The sequence below is a fragment of the Leopardus geoffroyi genome, chromosome B2, assembly GCF_018350155.1.
Source record: "Leopardus geoffroyi isolate Oge1 chromosome B2, O.geoffroyi_Oge1_pat1.0, whole genome shotgun sequence".
Taxonomy (NCBI): domain Eukaryota; kingdom Metazoa; phylum Chordata; class Mammalia; order Carnivora; family Felidae; genus Leopardus; species Leopardus geoffroyi.
In genome coordinates this window covers 40,876,418-40,890,942 of record NC_059332.1, presented here as the reverse complement: position 1 = coordinate 40,890,942, position 14,525 = coordinate 40,876,418, and the positions used below count along the sequence as shown (strand labels likewise).

General features: G+C 39.7%; 1 protein-coding gene across 8 annotated transcripts in view; it reads right to left on the bottom strand.

The window, feature by feature from the left end:
• UBR2 (ubiquitin protein ligase E3 component n-recognin 2) overlaps positions 1 to 4,178 on the bottom strand; it is a 127,394-nt gene extending 123,216 nt beyond the window's left edge. For 7 of the 8 annotated variants that reach the window (XM_045498233.1, XM_045498236.1, XM_045498237.1 and 4 more), the window contains exon 1: positions 3,726 to 4,157. In XM_045498233.1, coding sequence (XP_045354189.1) covers positions 3,726 to 3,803 — 78 coding nt within the window. In that variant the 5' untranslated portion in view covers positions 3,804 to 4,157. Of the gene's footprint in view, positions 1 to 3,725 lie in introns of all 8 variants that reach the window. The other variant, XM_045498234.1, reaches the window with a different exon arrangement.
• Between the last annotated feature and the right edge of the window lie 10,347 nt (positions 4,179 to 14,525).

The window sequence follows — 14,525 nt, the reverse complement described above, 5'->3', positions numbered from 1 at the left end:
AAATGAAGTTTTCAAGACTCTGTTAAGAAAAATCTTAAACGAATCTTATAATTAGAGTTCCAGAAATGAAGTAAAAGCATTCACAAATCAAATACAGAAATTCAATAAAAGAGAAAAAAAAATCTAATTTAAAAATAGTTAAAAGGTCTGAATTGACACTTCCAAAGATGTACAGATGGCCAATAAGCTCATGAAAAGATATTCAGCACCTACAGTCATGAAGGAAATACAAATCAAAACTGCAATGAGATAGCACTTCACTATTGGAGAAATTCACTGGAACGCTCACATACTGCTGGTGAAAACGTAAAATGATGCAGTCATTTTGGAAAACAGTTCCCCAAAACATTAAGCATAGAATTACCATAGACCCCAGCAATTACATGCCTGGGTATATGCTCAAAAAAAAACCCAAAACCAAAACCAAAACCAAAAAAAACAAAAAAAAAAACAAAAAAAGAAATGGATGTCCCCACAAAAATGCACACAAACGTTCACAGCAACACGATTCACAATATCCAAAAAATGGAAACAACCCAAATGTCATCAACCGATGATAAATAAAATATGGTATATCCATACAATGGAATATCATTTGGCAATAAAACAAAATGGTGTGTTGATACATACTGCAACAAGGACACACCCTGACAACATTTGCTAAGTGAAAGAAACTAGTCAAAAAGACAACATAGTGTTATTATTCCATTCATATGAAATTTCCAGACTAGGCAAATCTATGGAGACAGAAAATAGGTAAGTAATTGTCTAAGAGTTCAGGAGTTTAGGGGAAAACGGGAAGTGACTGCTAATAGGTATAAGATTTTTTGGGGGGTGATGAGAATGTTCTAAAATTATGGTGATACACAACTCTATGAATATACTAAAAACCAGTGAATTGAATTTACATATGTAAATTATATACAAAACTGTCAAAATTTTAAAGCAAAAAATATCCAATATAGACATAAAACTCTACATAAAACTTTTATAATGAGAAGGTCTATTCTACTTGGGGAAAAACAATATATATACTTCTTAAGTCACAATCACCCAATGGAGCACATTATAATAATATCCATGGAGCAAAAACTGTAGATAGATTAGACATGCTAGAAAAATCAAAACTTGTGGAATCAATTCTACCAAGAAAAAGACAAAACTGAGAAGAGAGGACTACTTTAACATCCTAAGCTTACAATTATCGAAAAGAGCACATAACTGCTTTTGTGAGGCAAGCTTGTTAGGATACATACCTTCCTCCTCTTAACAGAAATGTAAAAAGCAGTATGTAAATAAAGTGTGGGAAAGATGACACTAAGCTTATTAAGCTATTTTAAATGGATGTGATCCCAGAAATTATCAGTAACAAAGGTCTAAAGGCTGAAATAACTGCTCTGTTTACCCTCTCTAAAATTTGCTTTTAATCTGAGAAAGCTTTTTTAATTCATTTTAATTTGTGATGAAGGGCTGTGCTATAGACCAAGCTGAAAGAATAGTTTTAAGTGTTATGTGGTTTTAACAAATACAGACGATAAACCCCTCACAAAGTAAGACCAGATTATATAGCCGGAAGAATCTTGTATTTTAATATTAGTTTAAAAATTTTTGATTTTTAATTAAAAAAATTTTTTGAATGTTTTTATTTATTTTTGAGACACAGAGAGACAGAGCATGAGCAGGGGAGGGGAAGAGAGAGGAGGAGACACAGAATCTGAAGCAGGGTCCAGGCTCTGAGCTGAGCACAGAGCCCGATGCAGGGCTCGAACTACAGACTGTGAGATCATTACCTGAGCTGAAGTCAGACACCCAACAGACTGAGCCACCCAGGTGCTCCTTAATTTTATAATTTTAATTTTAATATCCTAGTAGTCTTCTTTTGGGAATTTTGTTGGCCTTTAGACCAAAAACTTTTTCATCTTATTGTTCAGAAAGCCATTTAAAAGTAAACAGAGCAAATGTAAAATGTAGCTCAGACCGGGATTGTCACAAACTCTAATTAAGTCCAAATTAATAAATTTCAATTGCTTTTCCCTTAATTTCTCCCACTATATCTGCTTGAGAATTTCACTACACAGGAATTATTACATTGGTCTCTAGTACCAGTTTTAGAACTGGTTTCCACAACAAGTTGGAGAAACTCCAATCACTTGATAGCTTTCAGGGTTGGAGAAACGCAATCACTTGCACTTTCAGAGCTGGAAAAATCTGGCACACAGCCTGTATCTCGGAGCCAAGCCACACAAAATTCAGTGGGAATAAAACAACAACAACAACAACAACAACAACAACAACAACAACAAAACTTTGAGGCAGACAACAAATGTAATGTCAATATGGATACTGACATGACGACATTGGGAATAGCTGTCACCTTGACTATTTTACTGCTTCCTTGTAACACTGTTATCTTTGATAAATGAAAGGCAGATGGGGGCCTAAAATCCTTGGGTTGTTGCAATATTAAGCAGAAACTAAATGAAAACAGAGCTAAACAAATTGACTTGAAAAAAAATTCAACAGTCATCGTTCAACAATGTATCACTTTAAACTTTTCACCTCTACTCCTGTCACTGACTTCCACTCTTGACAATTCACACACAGTAACCCCTCACCACCAGCAGCCGCAGGGTGCCCCACTAAAATTTTGCTCATAAAGATTATTAACATGTGTTCAAAGGTCACCCCCTCCCTAAAATCAGAGGCCTGAGAAGTGAGGCCTAGGTTGTTTTGGTCCATTCATAATCATCCTGGACAGTCTGTTCTAATGAGTGCTCCCTGTCCTTCTTGAGGAAAGATGCCATCAAGTTTATTAAAGTAATCATTTTACAACTCTGCAACTTACGCAAGCATATTCCTATGACGCTTTCATTACAGTACTGGGTTTGAACGGTTTACGTTTGGGGGTTAACTGCTCCCCACTGTGCAGTGACCAAACCTCACATTATTAGTTTCTATTTGTTGAAAGTTACTCTCTCAAAGTTATATAACATTTATTTTCCATCCAACTATGCCCAACTCCTAGAAAAATTATTTTTTTTTTTAATCTCCCAGCCTCCACCACTGCTTTCTCACACTCAGTAACATGCCCAGACGCTACTTTCCGCACATTTACCAACGATGTGGACTGACCAAACCTGGGCAAAAGCGCACTGACGAGGGAGGCGGGTGGGGGGGGAGGGGGCGGATACAGGGAAAACAGTGTCGCTTGCATCCTTTGGTGCCTAGGGTAGTCCCAGAAACAAAGTGAGGAACCGGTTAGGGTAGCATGTTCTGGTGGAGGAGGCAATGCTCCACTAATCTGAGGAAAAGGAATTAGGCAGATAAAGCAGGGCGATTACACCCCCAAATCAGGAAGCGTCTTCCTCTCCCCTCTGCCAAGAGCTGGCATAAAGGGCAAAGGCCCCTGTGCTGGGGACTTCTTGGGAGTGGAGGGGTAAGGAGGAATAATGGAAAGGCAGTCGGTTCTCCCAGGCAAAAAGGGAATGTAAAGGCGGCCAGCGGACAGAGCGGCTCCGCGGGCTATTTGAGGATAAAGAAGGAGGGCGAGGGGCAGCCTCGGTGGCCTCCCCGGGCCATTGCCCACACGGCGAGTCCAGAGAGCCCCGCGAGGTCGTTACCCCAAGTCAGAGCTGGGCTGCTCCGAGATTTCCAGGAGTCAGTTCCTCCCCCCCCGGGCGCGGCCTGCGAGGGCCGGACGTCCCCGCCCGGGTCCCGGCACTCACCCCTGCGGTCTCCTCAGCCGAACATTCCAGCAAACTCCGGTCGATGGCCTGCACCTCGGGCTCCAGCTCCGACGCCATCTTCCCTCCTCTTCCTCCCCAGAGCTGACGCTGCTACCGCCGCCCCGAGGGCCGCGGCCTCGCCACAGCCCCGGCTGCAGAGACTGCCACCCGTGTCCCAGGTAGTCGGTCTGGAGTCGTCCAAGCGGCCGCGGGTGAGGAAGAAGAATAGTGGTGTGAGGTGAGCTGGATAGGAGGGAAGACGGCCTCCTGCGCTCCCTCCCGGGCTCGGCGCCCAAGAGTCAAGTCACTGCCTCGTCCCTGCCCGGGAGAAGGACACAGAAAACCCAGGACCTGGCACTCTCGCTCGTTTCTACCGCGTCCGGCACCGGGAGAGGAGCAATAACACCCAAGAGAGGAAGCAGAGCAGTCTGGGAACTGTAGTCCCTCTTGACCGGACTGGGAAGCAGGTGGAACCCTTCTAGCGTGCCCCCCGAAGGCATTGTGGGAGTTGTAGTCCATCTTCTAACGAGAGCGTGGGCAAATGGCAGATAAGCAGGTGGGGCTTTCCTGTACAACTAGAATCCTGGGAAGAGACTAGCGGAAAGAAGCTCCCACCTGGGAAGAGGCAGAAGAGCACGTCATTGTGGGAACTGTAGTTTTATTCCCCCCAACTCCGTTTGTTCCTGTTTGTATCCCCAGATCCTAGAACGGTGCCTGGCACGTGGTAGATGCTCAAGTACTTTTCAAAGCCTAGCATATGGTAGGCCGACAGATGGTCGCGAAAGAACGAAAGAATTACGTTTTATTCCTACAGTTCTATGACCCTGCCATTCATCGTGCCTTCATCTTTTAGACTGTAACCGAGATGGACATTACCCAAATGTTTTGAAATTTTAAAATATATTTAAATATTGTTAAAGAAAACGTTTACAAGTAATTTAGTTATGACCACTTATCAAAATATATTATAAATATTGCTGCAAAGGAAAAGGAGCCTACCAATTAAGTCTATCAAGATCCACTCTTGGGGTGCCTGGGTGGCTCAGTCGGTTAAGCCTCCAACTTTAGCTCAGGTCACTATCTGGCAGTTCGTGTGTTCAAGCCCCGCATCGGGCTCTGTGCTGACAGCTCAGAGTCTGGAGCCTGCTTCCAGTTCTGTGTCTCCATTCCCTCTGCCCCACCCCCACTTGCCTCTCTGTCTCTCTCTCAAAAATAAATAAATATTTTTAAAAATGTTTAAATTTTTTAAAAGATTTGCTCTTGTTATGGACATTTTATAAAAATAGATTAGGTACAAAAGAAAACTGTTTGATTAGAGGTAATTAGGCTCTTGACTCACAGTTGGATGAGTAGGTTTCTTAGAACCAGTCTTCAGTTCCTTTAGAAGTTATCAGAAAATTTACACATTTTATCAGGCATGCTAATTTACTCCCAGAAGGAGATTGTGAATTACACTAGGCAAAAAAAAAAAGAAAGAAAGAAAGAAAGAAAAAACAAAAGAAAAAAAAGATCTGATCCAATCCAGGTCTGGACATGTTTTTGTTGTTGTTACTGTTTTTAAGAATAATATTAACCATGTGTTTTGTTTGTTTTGCCTCTTTTTAATCAGGAAATAAAAATTACCCATAATCTCATAGTTCAAATAAGTCTTTTATCACTTTTAGAAAGAAAAGTGATATAAGACTAGAAATCCAAACTTAATAGGATTTATTTATTTATTTATTTATTTATTTATTTATTTTTGAAATAAGCTCTGTTCCCAACATGGAGCTGGAACTCACAACCCTGAGATCAAGAGTCACGTGGTCTCTGGTTGAGCCAGCCAGGCACCCATGTAGGAATATTTTAAAAGGAAAAATGACAGGGCACCCAGGTGAGTCAGTTGGTTAAGCGTCTGACTCTTGATTTTGACTCGGGTCATGATCTCTCTCACAGTTCGTGAGTCTGAGCTGACAGCACAGAGCCTGCTTAGGATTCTCTCTCTGTCCCTCCCCTGCTTGCGCTCTCTCACTCTCTCCCTAAAAATAAATAAACGTTAAAAAAAAAAAAAAAGGAAAAATGTATATAACTCTACCTACCCCAAGTCCCTCCTCCCCAAAGAAACCCATTTTTAATACTTTCTTAGGACTCTATAGAAAGAAAATATGCATATATCTGCATAGATATCTAGAATGTGGTGTCTTGAAATGTTGTTCTATGTGTTACTTTCTTCTTTGCCCAACTTCCTTGCACAGATACACTACCGAGTCAGAGTCAAGCTGGAGGAAAACTGGGATTTTTTCAACCTGGAAGCAAAGATAATGCTTCTTTAAGGGTCGTAATATAGAAATAAAGCTATTAAAATAGATTGTAAAGAAGATTTCTGCTGTTAACAGTATTTCCTTCCATTACTTTTAGATTGACTTTAAAACCTTTTTTAAAAGTTTTTTAATCTTTATTTATTTTTGAGAGAGAGACAGAGTGCAAGTGGGGAGGAACAGAGAGAGAGAGAGAGAGAGAGAGAGACAGAATCTGAAGCAGGCTCAAGTCTCCGAGCCCTACACAGGGCTCAAACTCACAAACCGCAAGACCATGACCTGAGCTGAAGTCAGATGCTTAACTGACTGAGCCACCCAGGTGCTCCTACTTTTAAATTGATTTTAATGTTCTTTTTCTAATAGTTGAGTTGGGTGTTTGCTATTAATATTTCTCTTTTATTCCCTCCAATATATACATTTAAGGCAGTGGTTCACAAACTTAAGCATACATCAGAATCACCTGGAGGTCTTGATAAAAATACAGATTTCTAGATTTCCACCTTCAAAATTTCTAATTCAATAGGTTTTAGGTGGAGACAGAAAATTGCATTTCTATCAGGTTCCTGGGTCATAGTGCTGGCCTGGGGACCAACTTTAGAGTCATAGATGTATTATGGCAATACATTTCCATTATATACTGCATTCCACAAATTTTGGTATATAGTAACCTCGTTATCATTCATCGCTAAATATTTTCTATTTTTATTGTGATTTCTTCTTTGACCCATGTAGTATGGTTTAAAATTTTCAAATGTGTATGGCATTGTTATCTTTTGTTACTGCTGTCACATTGTATCATACTGTGGGCAGAGGACAGGGTTTATATGATCTGCTACATTCTTTAGTATAAAAGGACATTCACTGTGGACTAAAGTGTATGAGCAACAAATTCTTCAAAGCCATTATTTCTTCAAATATTATCTTTCTTACATTCTGTCTATTCTCTCCTTCTGGAACTCCTGTTTGACTTGCTTTTCTATTATCTATTAATCTTTTTCATTTTTCTACACTTTTAACTGTCTATCCTGCATTCTGGGTATATCTTCTGTGTGCAACCTCTCCCTTCAGCTCTGTCTAATCTGATATTGAACTATCTACTGAGTGTTTATTTTCAACAATTTCATGTGTCATTCCTAAAAATTATATTTAATTCATTCCAAACATTCCTGTCATTAAAAAAATTTTTTTTTTGTTTAATGTTTATTTATTTTTGAGAGAGAGAAAGAGACAGAGCGCGAGCAGGGGAGGGGCAGAGAGAGAGGGAGACAGAATCTGAAGCAGGCTTCAGGCTCTGAGCTGTCAGCACAGAGCCCAATGTGAGGCTCAAAATCACGAACTGTGAGATCATGACCTGAGCCGAAGTCAGACACTCAACCGACTGAGCCACCCAGGCGCCCCATCAAAGATTCCTGTTCTTCTTTCATAATATCTTGTTACTTATTTATATAAGTGGTTCTAAATCTTTGCCTTATATCTTTAATACTATTTTATTTTATTTTATTTTTTATTCATTTTTTGAGAGACAGAGAGAGAGTGAGCGGGGGAGGGTCAGAGAGACACACACACACACACAGAATCCAAACCAGGCTCCCGGTTCTCAGCTATCAGCACAGAGCCCGATGTGGGGCTCAAACTCACGAACCATGAGATCATGACATGGGCTGCTTAGCCAACTGAGCCACCCAGGCGCCTCTATCTTTAATACTTTTAAATATTCATATTCAGTAGTGTTTATTAGATTGTTGTACTTGTGAAGATCTTGGGAATCTAATCTTACTCTTTGTGTGTGTGTTAATCATTTAAATGATTGTTTTCTTTCTGCTTTGTAATTATGAATTTTGAGATCATCTTCATTTAACATTAGCTGTAGGCAACTTGAGTGGCCTGTATTGAGAGCATGTACCTTCAAAGTAGCTTTCCATTTGCCTCTGCAAGGCCAAGCATTTTTTTTTTTTAATTTTTTTTTCAATGTTTATTTATTTTTGGGACAGAGAGAGACAGAGCATGAACGGGGGAGGGGCAGAGAGAGAGGGAGACACAGAATCGGAAGCAGGCTCCAGGCTCTGAGCCATCAGCCCAGAGCCCGACGCGGGGCTCAAACTCACGGACCGCGAAATCGTGACCTGGCTGAAGTCGGACGCTTAACCGACTGCGCCACCCAGGCGCCCCAAGGCCAAGCATTTTTGAAGCATCATACACTCAGGACCAGGCACTCTGGGAGGATCATACACATAGAACCAATTTTCATGTCAGTTTCTTGGCTTCTGGTTCCTTAATAACACAAATTGAATTGTGTGGCATTGTCCCTGTTTATAAACTTTTTAAAGTTTATTTTTATTTCTTTTGAGGGGGGAGCAGCAGAGAGGGAGGAGAAAGAGAATCCCAAGCAGGCTCCGCGCTGTCAGCACAGAGCCTGATGTGGGGCTCAAATTCATGATCTGTGAGATTGTGACCTGAGCTGAAGAGTCAGACGCTTAACCAACTGAGCCACTCAGGCACCCTTGTTTATAAAATTTTAAGGGAGAATAATACTTTTTCCTACTCACAGTCAAGGTAAAAGTTTCCTTGTCATTTCCCCTCAGCAAGTCAGTGAGTGTTTTTCTAGTCTATCCTTTCTAGTCTATACTTTCCTTTGAAAGCCCTGGCTTTATGTGGGGATCACAGTTTTAATTTGTGTTTCTTGTATCCACAGTCTTGTCTTACATTCTTATGTGGGCATTAAAACGTCCAGTTAGGGGCATGTTTCTCTGAGAGTGGGTGAAGATGATGCTAAAAACAGGAATATCATTTGAAAGTTTGTACAGCAAGAAATTAGATCACCCCATCTTCCACCCTGGAAGAAGACTGGAGGCTTTTCCTCTAGAGAGGCTGCACCTGAGGTCTTTGGACTGCGCAACACCAGGCACAGCTAAGGACAGGGACATTGTGCTAAATACTAGGGCATTAATTCAAAGTCTATATACTGAACAGACTCCTTCCAGTGCATTCCCCATCTTGGCTCTGAGAACACCAGTGGCTGGCTTATAACTCCCAGGCAGGAGTTTGAGAGCATCCAGAGGGACCGACCAGCCCAAAAGAAAGAAAGTCTATCAGAGGGGTGGGACTCTATATTAGATTGCTTGGGTGGCTTAAATACCAGAAATTTATTTTCTCATAGTTCTAGAGTCTGGAAGTCTAAGACAAAAGTGCCAGCAGGGTTGGTTTCTGGTGAAACTTCTCTTCTTGGCTTCCAGATGGCTACCTTCTCACTATGGCTTTTCTTCTTTGTATGAGAAAAACAGGTCTCTGGTGTCTCTTCCTCAGTACTATTGGATTATGGTCCCATTCTTATGACCTCATTTAACCTTGATTACCTCAAGGACCCCACCCCCCAATACAGTCACTTCAACTTGGGGATTAGGGTTTCAACTCATGAATTTGGGGAGAGGGACCCAAGAGACCCCAACAAAATGATGTACTTGGGCTACCTCACCCTTGTATGAAAAGCTTCCAATCATCTTTTTAGCGACACATTCTTAAATATGAGCAGACAAGCAATTGTATAGAGATATTTGAGCAAAATCTATAAAAGAGAGACTAAAATATAAGAAAGATGAGGAAACAAGTCAGAGAGTTGGAGAAAGCTTTTTTAAATGTTATTGGGATTCTTGGGAATAAGAGAAGATTTTGCACTCATTAAAGAATAGGAGACTGGGGTGGAGAAACATTCAAGAACAAAAAAGTGCTCTTAGATACTTAAAATGTAAAATCTCTGAATAAAAAAAAAAAAAACCCTGAATAGTAGGAGTTCTAGAAAGAACAACAACAAAAATGGATGAGCATAAATTATCAAGGAAAATTTTCAAGAAAACTTGTAAGAATGGAAATATATGAGATTCTAGACTGAGGAAGCCCAGCCACAGAGCCGAAATTTGAACTCTCCAAGGCCAAGGCTCATGTTCTTTCCAAGCTATGTTGCTTCCCCCATGGACCCATTTCTAGGGAAATTCATTTATTAGTTTTTTTTTCATAATTAAAATAACCAAACTCATGCACAGTGGGTCAAAACCCAGTCTCCTTTTTCCTTGACAGACCTTAAAATAATTAATCGACCCTTCTTAAAGGCCATGAGTAAAAGATTGAGAACTTTTGTCCTTGAATTACTTCAACACATTGAACTGAGATCTTCCTCTCTTAGGAGGGTCATACCAGGATGGGTCCATCTATGATTACGACTGTGGATACATGCTCTGCTTTTCTTGGGGACAAGGTTATCCACTTCCCTCTTTCATATTGAGATAACTGACAGTGATAACAGCCAATTGCAACTTTTTTTTTCTCGCTTGTGGTGTTGAGAGTGGGTTTCCTCCAGCCTCTAAAAAAATGTTATAAAGCAGCCAGTATGTAAAGAGTCCTCAGGCAATAAAAAAGTAAACACACAAGTACGTTATATAAAGAGACAAATAAATACAGATTTTGAAGAATATTTCATTTTTTCTGTATTTATTGTCACTGATGTAAATTATCTCTTGGGAATGGAACCCTAGGCGTCTTGTGGTTTTCTGCTCCCTGAAGTCAGCTTATCAAGGCCATCGTTTTTTTCCAGATATGGGAAGGATGGCATACTGTGAGGCGCAATTATCCAGCTAGCACATTCCACCCTTTCCAATTATTATTTCATTGGGTGTAGTGAGATGTGTGACAAAGACTGTGTCCTTGACCTACCTCTAGTCAGGCTACTCTGAGTCCTCTTTTTGACCAGGCCTTGGGATCTGTTCTTGGCCTGCTTATTCTAGCTTAGAAAGAATCATGCTGAGTCTGTTTAGCAGAAAAATTTCCACCTTTGGTCTGGTCATCTTGATATTTGATCAAGATACTTGTGTACTAACCCTTTATCTCATATGTCATTTGCAAATATCTTCTCCCATTATGTTGGTTGCCTTTTAGTTTTGCTGATTGTTTCCTTCACTGTGCAGAAGGTTTTTATTTTGATGAGGTCCCATAGTTCATTTTTGCTTTTGTTTCCCTTGCCTCCGGAGACGTGCTGAGTAAGAAGTTGCTGCGGCCAAGATCAAAGAGGTTTTTGCCTGCTTTCTCCTCAAGGGTTTTGATGGCTTCCTGTCTTACATTTAGGTCTTTCATCCATTTTGAGTTTACTTTTGTGTATGCTGTAAGAAAGCGGTCCAGGTTCATTCTTCTGCATGTCGCTGTCCAGTTTTCCCAGCACCACTTGCTGAAGAGACTGTCTTTATTCCACTGGGTATTCTTTCCTGCTTTGTCAAAGATTGGTTGGCCATACATTTGTCGGTCCATTTCTGGGTTCTCTATTCTGTTCCATTGATCTGAGTGTCTGTTCTTATGCCAATACCATACTGTCTTGATGATTACAGCTTTGTAGTATAACTTGAAGTCTGGGATTGTGATGCCTTCTGCTTTGGTTTTCTTTTTCAAGATTTCTTTGGCTATTTGGGGTCTTTTCTGGTTCCGTACAAATTTTAAGATTATTTGTTCTAGCTCTGTGAAGAATGCTGCTGTTACTTTGATAGGGATTGCATTGAATATGTAGATTGCTTTGAGTAGTATCAACATTTTAACAATATTTGTTCTTCCTATCCAGGAGCATGGAATCTTTTTCCATTTTTTTTTTTTTTTGTGTGTGTGTGTCTTCTTCAATTTCTTTCATAAGCTTTCTATAGTTTTCCAGTGTAGAGATTTTTCACCTCTTTGGTTAGATTTATTCCTAGGTATTTTATGGGTTTTTGAGCAACTGTAAATGGGATTGATTCCTTGATATCTCCTTCTGTTACTTCATTGTTGGTGTATAGGAATGCAACCAATTTCTGTGCATTGAGTTTATCTCCTGGAACTTTGCTGAATTCATGAATCAATTCAAGCAGTTTTTTGGTGGAATCTTTTGGGTTTTCCATATAGAATATCATGTCATCTGCAGAGAGTGAAAGTTTGACCTCCTCCTGGCCGATTTGGATGCCTTTTATTTCTTCATGTTGTCTGATTGCAGAGGCTAAGACTTCCAATAGTATGTTGAATAACAGTGGCAAGAGTGGACATCCCTGTCTTGTTCCTGACCTTAGGGGGAAAGCTCTCAGTTTTTCCCTATTGAGGATGATATTAGCATTGGGTCGTTCATATATGGCTTTTATGATCTCGAGGTATGATCCTTCTATCCCTACTTTCTTGAGGGTTTTCATCAAGAAAGGATGCTGTATTTTGTCAAATGCTTTCTCTGCATCTATTGAAAGGATTGTATGGTTCCTGTCCTTTCTTTTATTGATGTGATGAATCACATTAATTGTTTTGCAGATATTGAACCAGCCCTGCATCCCAGGTATAAATCCTGTTTGGTCGTGGTGAATAATTTTTTAACGTATTGTTGGATCCGGTTGGCTAATATCTTGTTGAGGATTTTTGCATCCATGTTCATCAGGGACATTGGTCTAAAGTTCTCCTTTTTAGTGTTGTCTCTGTCTGGTTTTGGAATCAAGGTAATGCTGGCTTCATAGAAAGAGTTTGGAAGTTTTCCTTCCATTTCTATTTTTTGGAACAGTTTCAAGAGAATAGGTGTTAACTCTTCCTTAAATGTTTGGTAGAATTCTCCTGGAAAGCCATCTGGCCCTGGACTCTTGTTTTTTTGGCAGATTTTGATTACTAATTCGATTTCCTTACTGGTTATGGGTCTGTTCAAATTTTCTATTTTTTCCTGTTTCAGTTTTGGTAGTGCATATGTTTCTAGGAATTTGTCCATTTCTTCCAGATTACCCATTTTATTAGCATATAATTGCCCATAATATTCTCTTATTATTGTTTTTATTTCTGTTGTGTTGGTTGTGATCTCTCCTCTTTCATTCTTGATTTTATTTATTTGGGTCCTTTCCTTTTTCTTTTTGATCAAACTGATCAATTTTGTTAATTCTTTCAAAGAACCAGCTTCTGGTTTCATTGATCTGTTCTACTGTGTTTTTGCTTTCGATAGCATTAATTTATGCTCTAATATTTATTATTTCCTGTCTTCTGCTGGTTTGGGGTTTTACTTGCTGTTCTTTTTCCAGCTCCTTAAGGTGTAAGGTTAGGTTGTGTATCTGAGATCTTTCTTCCTTCTTTAGGAAGGCCTGGATTGCTATATACTTTTTCTTATGACCATCTTTGCTGCGTCCCAGTGGTTTTGGGTTGTGGTGTTATCATTTTCATTGACTTCCATATACTTTTTAATTTCCTCTTTAACTGCTTGGTGAGCCCATTCATTCTTTAGTAGGATGTTCTTCAGTCTCCAAATATTTGTTACCTTTCCAAATTTTTTCTTGTGGTTGATTTCGAGTTTCATAGCATTGTGGTCTGAAAATATGCACGGTATGATCTCAATCTTTTTGTACTTACTTAGGGCTGATTTGTGTCCTAGTATGTGGTCTATTCTGGAGAACGTTCCATGTGCACTGGAGAAGAATGTATATGCTGCTGCTTTAGGATGAAATGTTTTGAATATATCTGTTTAGTCCATCTGGTCCAATGTGTCATTCAAAGCCATCGTTTCCTTGTTGATTTTTTGATTAGATGATCTGTCCATTGCTGTGAGTGTGGTGTTGAAGTCTCTTACTATTATGGTATTACTCTCCATGAGTTTCTTTATGTTTGTGATTAATTGATTCATATATTTGAGTGCTTTCACATTTGGCACATAAATGTTTACAATTGTTAGGTCTTCTTGGTGGATAGACCCCTTGATTATGATATAATGCCCTTCTGCATCTCTTGATACAGTCTTTATTTTAAAGTCTAGATTGTCTAACATAAGTATGACTACTCTGCCTTTCTTTTGTTGACCATTAGAATGATGGATGGTTCTCCATCCCCTTACTTTCAATCTGAAGGTGTCTTTAGGTCTAAAGTGGGTCTCTTGTAAGAAGCAGATAGATGGATCTTGTTTGCTTATGCATTCTGTTACCCTATGTCTTTTGATTGGAGCATTGAGTCCATTGACATTTAGAGTTAGTACTGAAAGACATGAATTTATTGCCATTATGCTTGTAGAGTTGGAGTTTCTGGTGGTGTTCTCTGGTCCTTTCTAATATATATATATATATATATATATATATATATATATATATATATTTTTTTTTTTTTTTTTTTTCCATCTGTTCTCCCCTCAGAGAGTCCCCGTAAAATTTCTTGCAGGGCTGGTTTAGTGGTCACAAACTCCTTTAATTTTTGTTTGTCTGGGAAACTCTTTATCTCTCCTTCTATTTTGAATGACAGCCTTGCTGGATAAAGAATTCTTGGCTGCATTTTTTTTTTTAATTTTTAAAATTTTTATTTTTGAGAGAGAGAATGTGAGTGGGGTAGGGGCAAAGAGAGAGGGAGACACAAAATCTGAAGCAGGCTCCAGGCTCTGAGCTTTCAGCACAGAGCCCGATGTGGGGCTTGAACTCATGAACTGCAAGATCAGGACCTGAGCCGGAGTCAGATGTCCAACCGACTGAGCCACCCAAGCGCCCCCCCTTTTTAAAAAATT